The sequence below is a fragment of the Glycine soja genome, chromosome 20 (genome assembly GCF_004193775.1).
Source record: "Glycine soja cultivar W05 chromosome 20, ASM419377v2, whole genome shotgun sequence".
Classification (NCBI taxonomy): domain Eukaryota; kingdom Viridiplantae; phylum Streptophyta; class Magnoliopsida; order Fabales; family Fabaceae; genus Glycine; species Glycine soja.
In genome coordinates, this window is record NC_041021.1 from 347,692 (window position 1) to 362,566 (window position 14,875).

General features: G+C 33.6%; 2 protein-coding genes and 1 long non-coding RNA gene across 3 annotated transcripts in view; 2 read left to right on the forward strand and 1 right to left on the reverse strand.

Annotated features, from left to right (window-relative positions):
• Nucleotides 1-8,741, forward strand: part of LOC114401605 (sacsin-like) — a 35,676-nt gene extending 26,935 nt beyond the window's left edge. The window contains exons 7-13 of the mRNA XM_028364159.1: nucleotides 1,118-1,389; nucleotides 1,979-5,009; nucleotides 5,094-5,223; nucleotides 5,576-6,099; nucleotides 6,193-7,101; nucleotides 7,516-7,695; nucleotides 8,331-8,741. Coding sequence (XP_028219960.1) covers nucleotides 1,118-1,389; nucleotides 1,979-5,009; nucleotides 5,094-5,223; nucleotides 5,576-6,099; nucleotides 6,193-7,101; nucleotides 7,516-7,695; nucleotides 8,331-8,528 — 5,244 coding nt within the window. The 3' untranslated portion in view covers nucleotides 8,529-8,741. The remainder of the gene's footprint in view (nucleotides 1-1,117; nucleotides 1,390-1,978; nucleotides 5,010-5,093; nucleotides 5,224-5,575; nucleotides 6,100-6,192; nucleotides 7,102-7,515; nucleotides 7,696-8,330) is intronic.
• Nucleotides 1,120-11,671, reverse strand: LOC114401607. Its single transcript, XR_003664308.1, has 4 exons — nucleotides 11,562-11,671; nucleotides 9,595-9,655; nucleotides 9,008-9,050; nucleotides 1,120-1,214 (listed from the first exon to the last, which is right to left on the reverse strand). It is a non-coding gene; the product is annotated as an uncharacterized LOC114401607 (long non-coding RNA).
• LOC114401606 (isoliquiritigenin 2'-O-methyltransferase-like) lies at nucleotides 11,549-14,120 on the forward strand. Its single transcript, XM_028364160.1, has 4 exons — nucleotides 11,549-12,103; nucleotides 12,908-13,224; nucleotides 13,411-13,475; nucleotides 13,584-14,120. The coding sequence occupies exons 1-4, from the start codon at nucleotides 11,673-11,675 to the stop codon at nucleotides 13,881-13,883; spliced, it is 1,113 nt and encodes a 370-aa protein (XP_028219961.1). The 5' UTR covers nucleotides 11,549-11,672; the 3' UTR covers nucleotides 13,884-14,120.
• Nucleotides 14,121-14,875: the final 755 nt, after the last annotated feature.

Genomic DNA, 14,875 nt, shown 5'->3' on the forward strand with positions numbered 1-14,875 from the left:
CTGCCAGGTTCCAGCTAGGGTTTTCCTTCCATATAAATGTCCTCATCCACTGTTTATCCTTTTATAGCTGGTTAAACAATTTATTTAGGACTAGTCAGACCTGGGGACTGTTTTATCCGATATTTGAGAGAAATGTGTGTATTGTGTACAACATTCAGGGTTGCCTCTCACTTATATATTCTAACTCGGCTTTATTTTTAGTTGATGTGGGACTTGGGTTTTTCCCAACACACCCCCTCACGCCCAGCACTTCTTAGGCTTGGTGCGTGAACAACAATGGTAGGTGACCCTTTTTTTTATTAATCTTGAATATGGGACTTGGGTTTTTTCCAATACACACCCTCACGCCCTATCACTTCTTGGACTTTTTGGTGCGTGAATAACAATGGTGGGTGGCCCTTTGGATTAATCTTGAATATGCTCTTATACCATCTTAGAATCTTAAGAATGTGAGTTTTAGGCCTAACTCAACCCCAAAAGTTAGCTCAAGGGGTGAGGGTTGTCCCTCACTTATATATTCTAACTCGGCTTTATTTTTAGCCGATGTGGGACTTGGGTTTTTTCCAACAAATATGTGCATTTACATTACATTGTCATTTCACTGTAATTTCCTTTAGATTTTTCTGTTACAGAGCTAGTTACCTGTCAGTTAGTTTGTTAGTTGCTGAATCAGCAATGAGTCATACAGTTCAGATATATAAGGTCACCCTATCTGGTACATTTCTTCTAGTTAAAAATTACAGTTCAGTGTTCTCTCTCCTCTCCCTCTCTCTAATCCTCTGAATTCTATTACCATAATGCATTGAGTACAGAGCTAATCAAGTACTAATTAAAAGGCTAATTAACTGCAAACTATTTTTTAGGGGGGAAATAGTCAAGGACTAATTATGATTCTTGGTGTGTGTGTGGGTGTGTATGTGTCTATGTATATATGTGGATAGCTTATCTCTATTATTTAATTTGCTCTATTATCTATTATTAATAGAAAAATTATTCATAGAAAACTCCTGTATACTTAATATGTCTTGTTTGTTACTGCTACCACATGAGAGAACTCTTGTCTGGAATGCTTTCATAAATCTATTTTGAGCCAGAGTGAAATTGTCATTCCTTCTAGGTATCCATATCAACATGGGAAGAAGGACATTCTCATCCAAGCAAGAATTTTTCAATAAGCATTGATCCATCATCTTCTATTTTGAGGAATCCATTTTCTGAAAAGAAATGGAGAAATTTTCAATTATCAAGAATATTTAGCAGCTCCAATGCTGTGATAAAGATGCACGCAATTGATGTGAATTTATATTCAGAAGGAACTACAGTCATTGATAGATGGCTTGTGGCACTCAGCCTGGGTTCTGGGCAAACAAGAAATATGGCTCTTGATAGGTACGATTATTTGAAGAATGTAGTGGATATCATGTGGTATTTATGTTCAAATTGCAAGGATGTCAAAAGGTCATGTTGATGTCTTGCAATAACTATAAAGCACAATGACATTCTTTAGTCTGTGTCAATGTTTTGCAATAACTTGGTTGTTGTTTTCCTTTTATTAACTTAATTTGAAGACCTTTTCACTTATTGATGGCTCAGTTTAAGGATGCATCAAGCACTTTCTCTTTCTAAAATATAAAATAACCATTAATAAGAAAAGAGTGAGAAGTTTATGAATGTGGATGGTATTTTCCATACTTGGGTTTATTTCTTGGAAAATTTCCTTGGCTTTGGGCATTGCTCCTTTGTCTTGATCTTAAGCAAGGGTTCTTCATACTGGAATATTTTTAGTTTTTAATTTTTTATTCTTATTTTTCAATTAAAGTTGGAAGGAGGGTAAACAAGTATTAGTTTATCTTTAAAATCGATTGAGAATAAAGATGATTAATGTTTTTTGTTCCGTATTATGTTTATCTCATGAAATTTTTTAATCTGAACTAATTTGTTTGATAATATTGATCAAACTTCCAAATTTTCTGCTCAGGCGGTATCTTGCGTACGACTTGACTCCTGTTGCTGGAATAGCAGCACTTATATCCAGCAATGGTCATCATGCCAATGTTTACTCAAGGAGCTCAATTATGGCCCCTCTTCCTATGTCTGGTTGTATAAACATGCCTATTACTGTCTTAGGTTGTTTCCTTGTGTGTCACAATAGAGGCCGTTATCTCTTTAAATACCAAGACAGAGGGACTTTAGCCGAGGGACACTTTGATGCTGGAAATCAATTAATTGAATCTTGGAACAGAGAGGTGATGTCTTGTGTACGTGATTCCTATGTTGAAATGGTTTTGGAGATTCAAAAGCTAAGAAGAGATATTCCAAGTTCTATAATTGATTCTAGTGTCTGTTCTGCAATCAGTCTCTCTTTGAAGGCTTATGGAGATAAAATCTACTCCTTCTGGCCCCGTTCTTGTGAGAGGCATGTTCTGAGCGACCAACTTGGTAATCACGATAACAACCATCCAAGTACAACAGCAGTTGTTCTTAAAGCTGACTGGGAATGCCTTAAAGATCGGGTAATACATCCATTTTATTCTCGTATTGTTGACCTTCCAGTATGGCAGCTGTACTCAGGAACTTTGGTCAAGGCTGAAGAAGGTATGTTTCTTTCACAGCCAGGGAATGGGTTGCTTGGTAATTTACTTCCAGCTACTGTTTGCAGCTTTGTAAAGGAGCATTATCCTGTATTTTCAGTACCATGGGAATTGGTGACTGAAATCCTAGCTGTGGGTTTTTCAGTGCGAGAAATTAGACCTAAAATGGTTCGGGATCTCCTAAAAGTCTCTTCAAAACCAATTGCTCTGCGATCAGTTGACATGTATATAGATGTTCTTGAATATTGCTTGTCTGATTTTCAGCTAGCAGAGTCATCCAGCTCTGCCAGAGATAATGATCCTGCTAGTGCCAATGTTTTCTGTCGGGAGACTGATAACGGAATCACTTCTTCTCAGATGGGGTCTAATATCCACGGCTCCACTGGCATGGCCACTCGGGGATCAGCCAGTTCTGGAGATGCATTGGAAATGATGACAAGTTTGGGGAAGGCTCTATTTGATTTTGGTCGGGGTGTTGTTGAAGATATGGGTAGAGCAGGAACACCTGTGGCTTACAATGCGGCAGGCATAGATCAAATTCGGGACCAGAAGTTCATATCAATTGCTGCAGAACTCAAAGGCTTACCATTTCCAACTGCAACTAGCCATTTAAAAAAATTGGGCTTTTCTGAACTTTGGATTGGGAATAAAGAGCAACAGTCATTAATGGTTCCCTTGGGAGAAAAATTTATTCATCCTAAAATTTTAGACAGGCCTCTCTTAGGTGACATTTTTTCTAATTTTTCCCTTCAATCACTATTGAAACTGCGGAATTTCTCTCTTAATCTACTGGCCAATCATATGAAACTAATTTTCCATGAAGATTGGGTGAACCATGTAATGGGATCAAATATGGCTCCATGGCTTTCATGGGAGAAACTTCCTAGTTCTGGTAGTCAAGGTGGCCCTTCCCCTGAATGGATTAGAATATTCTGGAAAAGTTTTAGGGGCTCACAGGAAGAATTATCCCTTTTCTCTGATTGGCCCCTAATTCCTGCTTTTCTTGGTAGGCCAGTCTTGTGCCGTGTAAGAGAATGCCATCTGGTATTCATTCCTCCTCTTTTGGAGTACCCAACATCGACAAGTGGGATTTCAGAAAGAGAATCTGCTGGAAGTTATGAGAGTGGGGTTAGGGTGTCAAGGGGTAATACTTCTGAAGCTGAGTTAGCTGAGTCCTACATTTCAGCTTTTGAAAGATTCAAAACCAGTTATTCCTGGTTGTTTCCCATGTTAAACCAGTGTAACATACCCATATTTGATGAGGCATTCATAGACTGTGTTGCTTCAAACAGTTGTTTTTCTATGCCTGGTCGATCACTCGGCCATGTTATTGCATCCAAACTTGTGGCAGCTAAGCAAGCTGGGTATTTTACTGAACCTACTAATCTCTCAACTTCAAATTGTGATGCACTTTTTTCACTTTTTTCTGATGAATTTTTCTCCAATGACTGTCACTATGCACGTGAAGAAATTGAAGTTTTGCGTTCTCTCCCTATATATAAAACAGTTGTTGGTTCTTATACTAAGTTGCGAGGTCAAGATCAGTGTATGATTCCTTCAAATTCATTTCTAAAACCATATGATGAACGTTGTCTTTCTTATGCCATTGATTCAAATGAAAGTTCATTTCTTCGATCCCTTGGTGTGCTGGAGTTGCATGATCAACAGATCTTAGTACGCTTTGGCTTGCCTGGCTTTGAGGGGAAACCTCAGAATGAACAGGAGGAAATATTAATATACATTTTTAAAAATTGGCATGATCTTCAATCAGATCAATCTGTGGCTGAAGCTTTGAAAGAGACTAAATTTGTCAGAAATTCTGATGAGTTTTCAACAGATCTGTTGAAGCCCACGGATTTATTTGATCCTGGTGATGCTATATTAATTTCTATATTCTTTGGTGAGAGAAGAAAATTTCCTGGAGAAAGGTTCAGTACAGATGGATGGCTTCGAATACTAAGGAAGCTTGGGCTTCGAACTGCTACTGAAGTAGAGGTAATAATTGAATGCGCCAAAAGAGTTGAGTTTCTTGGAATTGAGTGCATGAAAACAGGAGATTTGGATGATTTTGAGGCAGACACAATCAACACTTGTTCTGAAGTTTCGCCTGAAGTGTGGGCATTAGGAGGATCTGTAGTTGAGTTTGTTTTCTCCAACTTTGCTCTTTTCTTTAGCAACAACTTCTGTGATCTTCTTGGCAATATTGCATGTGTACCTGCTGAACTGGGGTTTCCTAGTGTTGGTTGCAAGAGGGTGCTTGCTTCATATAATGAAGCTATTTTGTCTAAAGATTGGCCTCTAGCTTGGAGTTGTGCTCCCATTCTATCCAAACAACACACTGTTCCTCCAGAGTATTCATGGGGACCTCTGCATCTACAGAGTCCTCCTCCTTTTTGTACAGTTTTGAAGCACTTGCAAGTAAAAACGATACTTTTGGTTTACTTTTTATATCTATATATTACTTTCCTACATGTATTTTATGCTAGTTTTGTTTTTCCCTAGGTAATTGGGAGAAATGGAGGGGAAGATACTCTTGCTCATTGGCCCATTGCTTCAGGAATGAACATTGAGGAATGTACCTGCGAGATTTTGAAATATTTAGACAAAGTTTGGAGTTCACTTTCTTCATCAGGTGCTTCACTATTCTGATGTTTTTCCATTTAAGCTAAGAGTTAAGGAGATTAGGAGAAAAAAATGTCTGTTGCTACCAAAGATTTCAAAGAAAGAGTGTGGCTTATATTTTTTTTTGACAAGTTTTTTATTCTCCTTACCGAAATGATAGGTCTGTCACTGCTCCCACAATTACTAAACAGGGACCACTTGGGCAGCATCTGTCTGTGGACCTCCAGTTATTTTCTGTTGAGTTGATTAAGCACTTTTGCTTAGGTTGTTGATACAGATTATAGAGACATACCATGTATAAAAGCATAAAAGATGGTATATGCATTTTGTTGATGAATTTCTAACCACTTTTTCTTTTCCAGATGTGGCAGAGCTACACAAAGTGGCCTTCCTGCCTGTTGCAAACGGAACGCGCCTTGTGGCTGCTGATGCTCTTTTTGCTCGTTTGATGATTAATTTGTCTCCATTTGCTTTTGAACTTCCTACTGTATATCTCCCATTTGTAAAGATTCTTAAAGATTTGGGACTTCAGGACATGCTAACACTTTCTGCTGCAAAGGGTCTTCTATTAAATCTTCAGAAAGCTTGTGGATATCAGCGACTAAATCCCAATGAGCTCCGTGCAGTGATGGAAATTTTGAATTTCATTTGTGATCAGATTGTCGAGGGGAACACATTAGATGGGTTAAACTGGAAATCAGAAGCCATAGTTCCTGATGATGGCTGCAGACTAGTTCATTCAGCGTCCTGTGTCTATGTTGATTCTTATGGTTCTCGATATGTCAAATGTATTGATACTTCCAGAATTAGATTTGTCCATGCAGATCTTCCAGAGGGAGTCTGTATTATGCTTTGCATAAAAAAGTTGTCTGACATTGTCTTAGAGGTAGATTTTAGATACATTTTTGTATTTGTTTTTATCTAAGTTTTATCTGCATAAGGCTTTTACTTACTGGGATGTTTCTGTCTGGGCTTTTAGGAACTGGATGAGAATCACACACTACAGACTTTAGGTTCTCTGGGGTCTGTTTCACTAGTGACCATCAAACAGAAGTTATCAAGCAAGTCTCTTCAAACTGCTGTCTGGACTATTGTTAATAGCATGGGCAGCTACATTCCTGCATTCAATAGCTTTTCATTGGACACAATGGAATGCTTATTGAACTCTACTGCAGAAAAGCTTCAATTTGTCAAGTCTCTTAAAACAAAATTTCTGCTCTTGCCCAATTTGGTAGATGTTACACGTGCAGGCAAAGATTTCATAATCCCAGAGTGGAAGAATGATTCTGCACATCAAACGCTTTATTTTATGAACCAATCAAGATCCCGTATTCTAGTTGCTGAGCCACCAACTTATATTTCCCTTTTTGATCTCATTGCTATTATAGTCAGCCAGATATTAGGCTCTCCTATCATATTGCCTATTGGGTCTTTATTTGGTTGTCCTGAAGGATCTGAGATTGCAGTTGTTAATGTTTTGAAACTTTGCTCTGATAAGAAAGAAGTTGAACCCGTAAATGGGAGCAGCAATATGGTTGGCAAAGAAATATTGCCACAAGATGCACGTCTTGTGCAGTTCCATCCATTGAGGCCCTTTTATTCTGGCGAAATAGTGGCTTGGCGGTCTCAACATGGTGAAAAACTGAAATATGGTAAGGTTTCAGAAGATGTAAGATCATCTGCAGGTCAAGCTCTGTACAGACTTAAAATTGAAGTTTCCCCGGGGGATACACAAAGTTTCCTTTCATCACATGTATTTTCATTTAAAAGTGTATCAGCAAGCAGTCCCCTAAAAGAATCATTGGTGCATGAAAGCCATGTATTAGGCAGTAACAGGCCCCATGTTGATTTCCCCGAGAGCTCAGGAAGGGGAGAAAGCTACTCTCAGGTTTAGCCCTTGGAACTTGTTACTAATCACAAGTATTATTTAGCACAAATTTGCATTCATTTCAGGCAATGGCATTGGAATTCGTGACCCATCCTGTGCTTTCCAATAACATACATGAACAATATGAATCAGCAAATGAGAGAGATTTTTTTAGTTGTTAAGGTTGGGATGAAACATAAAGCACATAATTAAGAAATTTTTCTTTAGTTTGAGGCTAAGGTCACAGAATCAAGAAGCATATAATCCTTTTCAATTGTTAGCTATTTTGCTCAAGGCTTTCTTCCTTTAACTGTTGCATATCTTGTTACCATTTATTTAATCATTCTTAAAATACATATTCATGTTGTTTTATATTTGGTATTGCTTGCATGTTGATGTGCTTAAACTGAATGAGAAGTATCTTTGTGTAAATAGGTGCAGCCTGTGAGAGATCAGTCTGGCAAAGTTTCAGCTGCAGAACTGGTGCAGGCTGTCAATGAAATACTCTCTGCTGCTGGGATCAAAATGGACGTGGAAAAGCAGGCTCTATTTCAAAGAACAATAAATTTGCAAGAAAATCTGAAAGAGTCTCAGGCAGCTCTTGTGTTGGAACAGGTTGGTGATTTTAATTTTTAGTACTATGGTTTCTTAGCATTGTGTAATACTGTTATGAATAGGGGAGTACGGACACATGTTACTCTTTAGGTATTGGCTCTTCCGTTGTCTTGTAATCTGTTATCTGTATGGATGTTTCAACTTTCAATTCCATGCGTTAAATCAATTGATATTCCTGGAATAATTGAAGTTTTACACCGCTCTTCTGTTTCTGTTTTCTACCCTGTAAATCAAAGTGTTAATATTTTTCTTTCTGAATAGGAATTTTGCATGTGGGCATTCTAATTTCCCAATCATTTGAAAACCTGTTTATAGTTTGTTTGAGCATGCATATACAAGCCCGTTGTTAGTTACCACACATCAAACATGGAAAATTTGAAGTTTTGGTCTGCATTTCAAATTCAGAGTTTCAGATATCTTAAAAATAGGTTTCTAATTGGCAATTTGGATATCCACTAGCCAAATTGCATAAGTTTGGTATTGCATATCAGTTGTTTAAGGCTTTAGGGATAGTTTTAAAGTGTAGAAACGAGTAATGATTGAAGTAGCTTCCTTGATGCTTTGTAATGCATATATCTGGTAGAGTTAATCTTTATGATAAGTTTGGAATGACATCATCATTATACATTGTACAGGAAAGGGTTGAAAAGGCAACAAAAGAGGCTGATACAGCAAAAGCAGCATGGGTTTGTCGGGTTTGTCTGAGTTCAGAGGTTGATATAACTATAGTTCCTTGTGGTCATGTATTGTGTCGTAGATGTTCTTCTGCAGTGTCAAGGTGTCCCTTTTGTCGGCTTCAGGTTACAAAAGCTATCAGAATTTTTCGTCCGTAATATCTCCAATGCTTTTGTGATCATTTTATTTGGACATTGTCAGAGTTCCATTCGCCAATATAGGCTAACTGAAGTTGGCTAAGATTAATCGGGTTACATTGGACTCTGACGTGAATATTATGTTTTTGTGATTGAGCCCCAAAAATGGGTACTGTTGAATTTTTTTGTAAATAGGCCTCAATGAAAAAAAGGTTTGGTAAATTAGCCTGTACCTTAACGTAGTTTCACATTATTTTTTTTTTTGAGAAAAAGGGTAATGCAGACAGTATTTTAAAATAAATTTAAGCCAATGTGGTTAAACGATTAAATATTATTAGATGTCAGTGTAAAGAAAAACAGGACAAAACTAAGTCTTTTCAAATAATCATAAAAGGATTTTATATTACTTGTACACCTATTTTCTAATAAATAAAAAAGAAAAAAGAAAATAAAAATCCATCAACAATAATTTCTCAAAATGGGTATTAGTGTAGTATTACCTTAAAAGAAGGAAGGAAACGGCTTTTGGAAGTGCCTGTGTTGCTGGAATAAAAGCAAGTGAAAATGACTTATAAAATAGCTATAGTCTATAGCCAAAATCATCAGGCATCAAATGCATCCAGTGAATTCAACTGCAGGTGCGCCAAACATGACTCACTTTGATTTTCAAAGTTGTCTTTGCTCTCACAACTTTAGAAACATGGATAATGACTGAGAGTTCTCTTTGAATATTAGTTCAAAGAACAACCACATGTGTGATTCTCTTTGACTTTTAAAGGGGTTCTTTGCTCTCACAGTCCTTAGAAATATGACTAATAATAATTGAGACTCTTTGAATTAATCATTCAAAATGATCTCCCACATTTCTGATTCTTTTTTATTTTTATAAGGTTGCACAGTTATAACTATTGCAATCGCTGATTCTTCATACCGCTTTTTAACTATCTCCGCAAGACATCTAAGAAGTAATTAAGAAATAAGTAAAGCCTCCGTTTTTACTGCCTCAAACTGGTAATAATTTCTAAATTGAACTTCAAACAAATTAAGCAAGTTAGACATATGTATGTATTGCATTTTATCTACGTACTGGTTCTCGGTGGCTCTTGTGGACGCCATACTCATCATCTTCAGTCGTCGTCTTCTATTATCTACATATATAGACGGCATTTGATTAAAATTAACACATAATAACAAGTTAGAACATATCACTTATTAACAAAAGAGCACTTAGCTTACTGGACTCTATCTTAATTTATTGAACATGGTATTGGTAAATTGAGGACTTTCCTAACACTGTTATTAAATGCATATACTTTGGACCATTAAAGTTCAAATTAATTATAATTTTATAGGACGTAACAGCTATTAGTCAAATTAATTTGTGGTTTTTCTATTGTATATCTGTATGTGTCATTATGATTTATTATCTCCATTTCTATATGAAATACATTTTTAAAATTTATTTATCTTTTTTTATAAGATACTTTAATTTTCAAATTACCCTGTGAATTTTTTATACTTAAATATCTTTAATTATTTTACAATAAATACTGTTAATTATAAAGCAATAAGATTTTAAGATTGAATAATAGGACTAATGCACATTTGTTAATTAATTAATTAATTAATTAATTAATTAATTAGGTGGAGAGTAATTAAGTAAAAAGAGTAAGATTTTATTTAAAGGAGTAAAAAGAGTAAGATGATGAGTCTTAATAATAACTTTAAAGAAGATTTAAAAATAATATAAATTATTAATAAATTTAATGATATTATTTGTTAACTAAATTTTTAGGGACGCAAACGTTGAACAATTTTCTGGACTAATTAAGTGTCCAAGATATATAACGTTTCTTTACATCGATAAATAGAATATTAATTGATAGCTAGCAAGAAATTTCAAGTTTTAACTTTACTTGACATAAGGCATGCATGCCCTTCATTTTAAGGCACCACTTTTTCCAGTGGTTAGTTCACTAATGTTGAAAAAACTCTTCAACAAAGAAAGAAATTCAAAACTTTAAATATATTCTACTGCAAAAGGACAAGTTGTCAACTTTTCCAAAAACTTTAGTCAAAAACCTACTCAAATATAAAATTCATAAACACACAAAATTAACTACCTCATCAATGATGCCATTCCAACGCACATGTAGTCAATTATGCCAATGTCAAATATCATTAAAAAATTATACTATCTAGAGAGTCATTATTCCTAAGGATAATTTATATGCTGACGACTGAGTATTGACCTAAAGAGAGACTTAAAAAATAAATTTGAGATTATTTATTTTAAATGAGAGAAGATTATGTTAGTTATTTTATTGATTGAGTCATATACTTTGGTAGAGTCATATGTAAAACTATATTGTATTTGAGAATAATTGATCTATCTAACAGCAAAAATTTATGTTTGATTTATATTATATGTTAAAATTTTCAAGATCAATTATATGATCCTTTATTAAAATATCAAGAAAACATATTGTGGAATTCATATTGTGAAAGTTTAGAAAAAAATTATTTTACTCATTTCTTCAAACAAGAAATTTTCACTCTTTGTTATTCTTATTCTCTTTTAAAGAATTTGTCTGTTTTCTTTATTTGTTTCAATCCTTGAACAATTCACTGATACTAAGAGAGAATTTGCGATTCTAAGAGAAAAAATTGTTTATTCTTACATAAGAATTATGGTAAGTAATTTGAAATTTGTTTAATCGATCTTTCTTTATCTATTATTTCTATTATTTTAATTAATCTAATATATTATTATACTAACATCTTTTAAAAATAAAAAATAACAATCTAATATTTTAAAATAATTTAATAATCTTTTCCCTTACTAAAAGAGATATTTAGATATTCTTATCTAAATAATTATTGAATTATTTTTAGGGTGTTACATCAATGATAATTACATATCATAGACAAGATTAATCTTTGATCCATTAGATTAAGAATCACCAATTATTTCTCACTCATCAAAAAAAAAAAAACCTCTTTTACTTTATATAAAGTAATGAGAGACACTTGTTTTATTAGTAGAATCCTTACCTTTGCACCGGTCTTGTGAATTGTGCCTATATAAACAGTACCGAAACCTCAAAGAAAGCACACATCATTAGAAGTGAATTTACAAAGAAATTCAAAAGCAAAGCAAGAATCATGAATTCCAATATTTGCAATTGGAAACAAAATCAGGTTCTTCCCACAGAGGAAGCAAAGGGGGATGACACTTACCTCTCAGCTTTGACACTATGCTTCAGCCGAATTTTCCCTGCAATCTTGAACGCTGCTGTTGATCTGAATTTGTTTGATATCATAGCCAAGGCAGAGAGTTCATCTTTGTCAGCCTCGGAAATTGCTTCTTTGCTGCTTCCAAATCCACACCCTCAATTGGCTAATAGGCTTGAACGCATATTGCCTGTGTTGGCAAGTTACTCTCTTCTCAATTGCTCCATTCGCACCAATGAAGATGGTGTGAGAGAGAGACTCTATGCTCTCTCACCAATTGGTCAATACTTTGCGTGTGACAACGATGGAGGCTCTTTGGGTCCTCTCTCAAGCTTATTTCATCGTGGATATTTTCACGTCTTGTAAGTAACCATGCATTTATTTCTTTTTTTTTTCAGAGACAAATATTAATTTGTTAAAGTGTTAATTTTTATTAATAAAAGAGATTAAATTCTTATTTTTTTCTTTTTTAATCATCCTATACATTTTATATATCTCTACCATGCATTTCCTCTAAGAGTAATATTATTCTCTTACTAAAAAAATTCAAATTCATCGTGTTTTTTTTTTACATTTTTCTTTATATTACTCCCTCGTATTGCTCATTATTGTAGAAAGTATGGTAAAAAAAAAATTGGAATAACAATATTACTTATTACTTGTTACTTAAAGCTATTTACGTTAGATAAATTTCTTAACAAGTATTCACTATAGGGTAAAAAATCATAGGAAATAAAGAGAAAAGATGAATCAAATTGATATAAAATTAACTTATATATATCTTAATTTATGAATAAGTTATATGAAACAACTTATAAAAAGTTAAAAGGCACAAGTTAATGTTAATTTTTGGAGAGAAAAAATTATTTATTTCACCTTTTTAAATTTTTTTTGCTAATAGATTTTCCTTATCCAACCAAATTGTGACTCTTATTTCACGAAGGACAACATGTCTCATTGACTTTTTTTAGCAGCAATAATGTATGAACATATTATTACTTTAAATATCTCATTAATATTTATCATTTTTTTTCCAATCTTGTCATATCACTCATCTACTTTTATCTCTACCTGCTCTTCTATTTTATTTTAGTTTAGTTTTGAGTGTCCACTAGCTAGAGTTTAGATTCCTACCAATTATTTTCTGTTTTCAATACATTAAATAGGAAGGATGTAAAGGATGCAATTATGGACCCTAACAACAACGACCATTTCCAAAATGTCCATGGAATGCCTCCTTATCAATATATGAAGACAGACGAAGAACTTAATAAACTATTTAACAAAGCGCTAGCTCAAACTGGTCCACCTGCAATGAAAATGCTCCTTAAACTATACAAAGGATTTGAACAAGTATCAACACTGGTTGATGTTGGAGGTGGAGTTGGTGAGACCTTAAAACAGATTATCTTTGACTACCCATCGATCAAAGGAATTAATTTTGATTTGCCTCAAGTGATTCAAGATGCACCACCCCATCCAGGTAACATAGTATTTTAATTAATGATGGAGCAATTGAGTTCCAAAAAATTGAAATATTAAGTTTATTCGTTAAGGAATCTAACTCAATTGATTGAACAAAGTATATAAAATATTATAAATTAATTTCTTGATATTGTCTTTAATTTTCATGAATAAAAAATTCTTAACATTTTTTTTTAATGAATAGGAATAGAACATGTTGAAGGAGATATGTTTGAAAGTGTTCCCAAGGGTGATGCCATTTTACTTAAGGTTAGTGAGCTATGCCAAATAATCAAATATAAATTTAAAACAATTCAAATAACATAAAATGTTGTAACTAATCACATTTTTTTTTCTTTCTGTATCTTGTGATTTCAGCTTGTATGTCACAATTGGTTAGACGAAGACTGTGTAAAGTTTTTAAGGAATTGCCACAAAGCTTTGCCACAACATGGGAAGGTGATTGTTATAGACTATATAATTCCAGAAGTTCCGGATTCAAGCAAAATTTCTATGCAAACTTGTGTTGCTGATAGTCTCATGTTTTTAGTAACAAGTGGAAAGGAAAGAACTGAGAAAGAATTTGAGAGCTTGTGCAGGAATTCTGGATTTTCTGGATTTCATGTTGCATGTAGAGACTCACCGTCGGTTCTATCAGTGGTGGAATTTTATAAATAAAATTTATGCTATTACTTGTGAAGGATGATGACGAGCATCATAAATAAAATCAGTTCTTGAAGGATGATGACGAGCATCATAAATAAAATCACTTATCATATTTATGCTATATATCACTTAGAATTTGGATATGTTAGCAATTTTCATAATGTTGAAGGAAGAATATTGTACCAAATCATAAAAGGAAATAATGTCTAATGATTCTAATCTATGAAGAATCTATTTTATTGATGATGATGTTGTCTTTCTTAGAGCTTCCACTTTGATAATTTTTATGCATGCAATAGCTTGGCTTAAGTCAACAACACATTGGATATGCCTTTATTCTTTTTTTTTTATTCTTTTTATTTTTGAAGCAGCATCCCCCTTAGGATAGCGATCAAGCTCAATCCAAGTGTTATACACTCGTGTTCTGGTTTCAGTTTAAAATTTGTGATTGTAATTATTAAGTATATATCAAAATGATTTAAAATTAATTTTATCAAAATTAATATTTTCTAACTTTAAAATAAACGGACACTTAATTAATTGCATCAACAATATACTATATAAATTATTTCATTCTTATTATAGATCATTTTATTAGCCCAAAACATGTTATACAAAACACATATGTAAAGGAATATTAATTAATTGTTTAATATATTTAAATATTTTTATATTTTTAAAATACATTTTTTTTATTTTTATAAAAATATTCATTTTTAACTCTTACAATTGTAAAAAAATATATATATACTTTTAATCATTAGTTAGAATAAAATTACACTATCTATTCCGTTAAATATAACGATTAATGTGCATGATTAAAAATTTAATAAAGATTAATATTAAAAACACCATATTTTAGGTACATCAAACTTTTTCAGTATTTACTAATACGAAGTATCAAACGGATATCCAAAAGAAAAACGAAATAACGAATGCAGCAATATTTAGTCCCAGTCCAAATAGTCAAGGCCAACACCCAACTCATAATAAATGTCATAGAT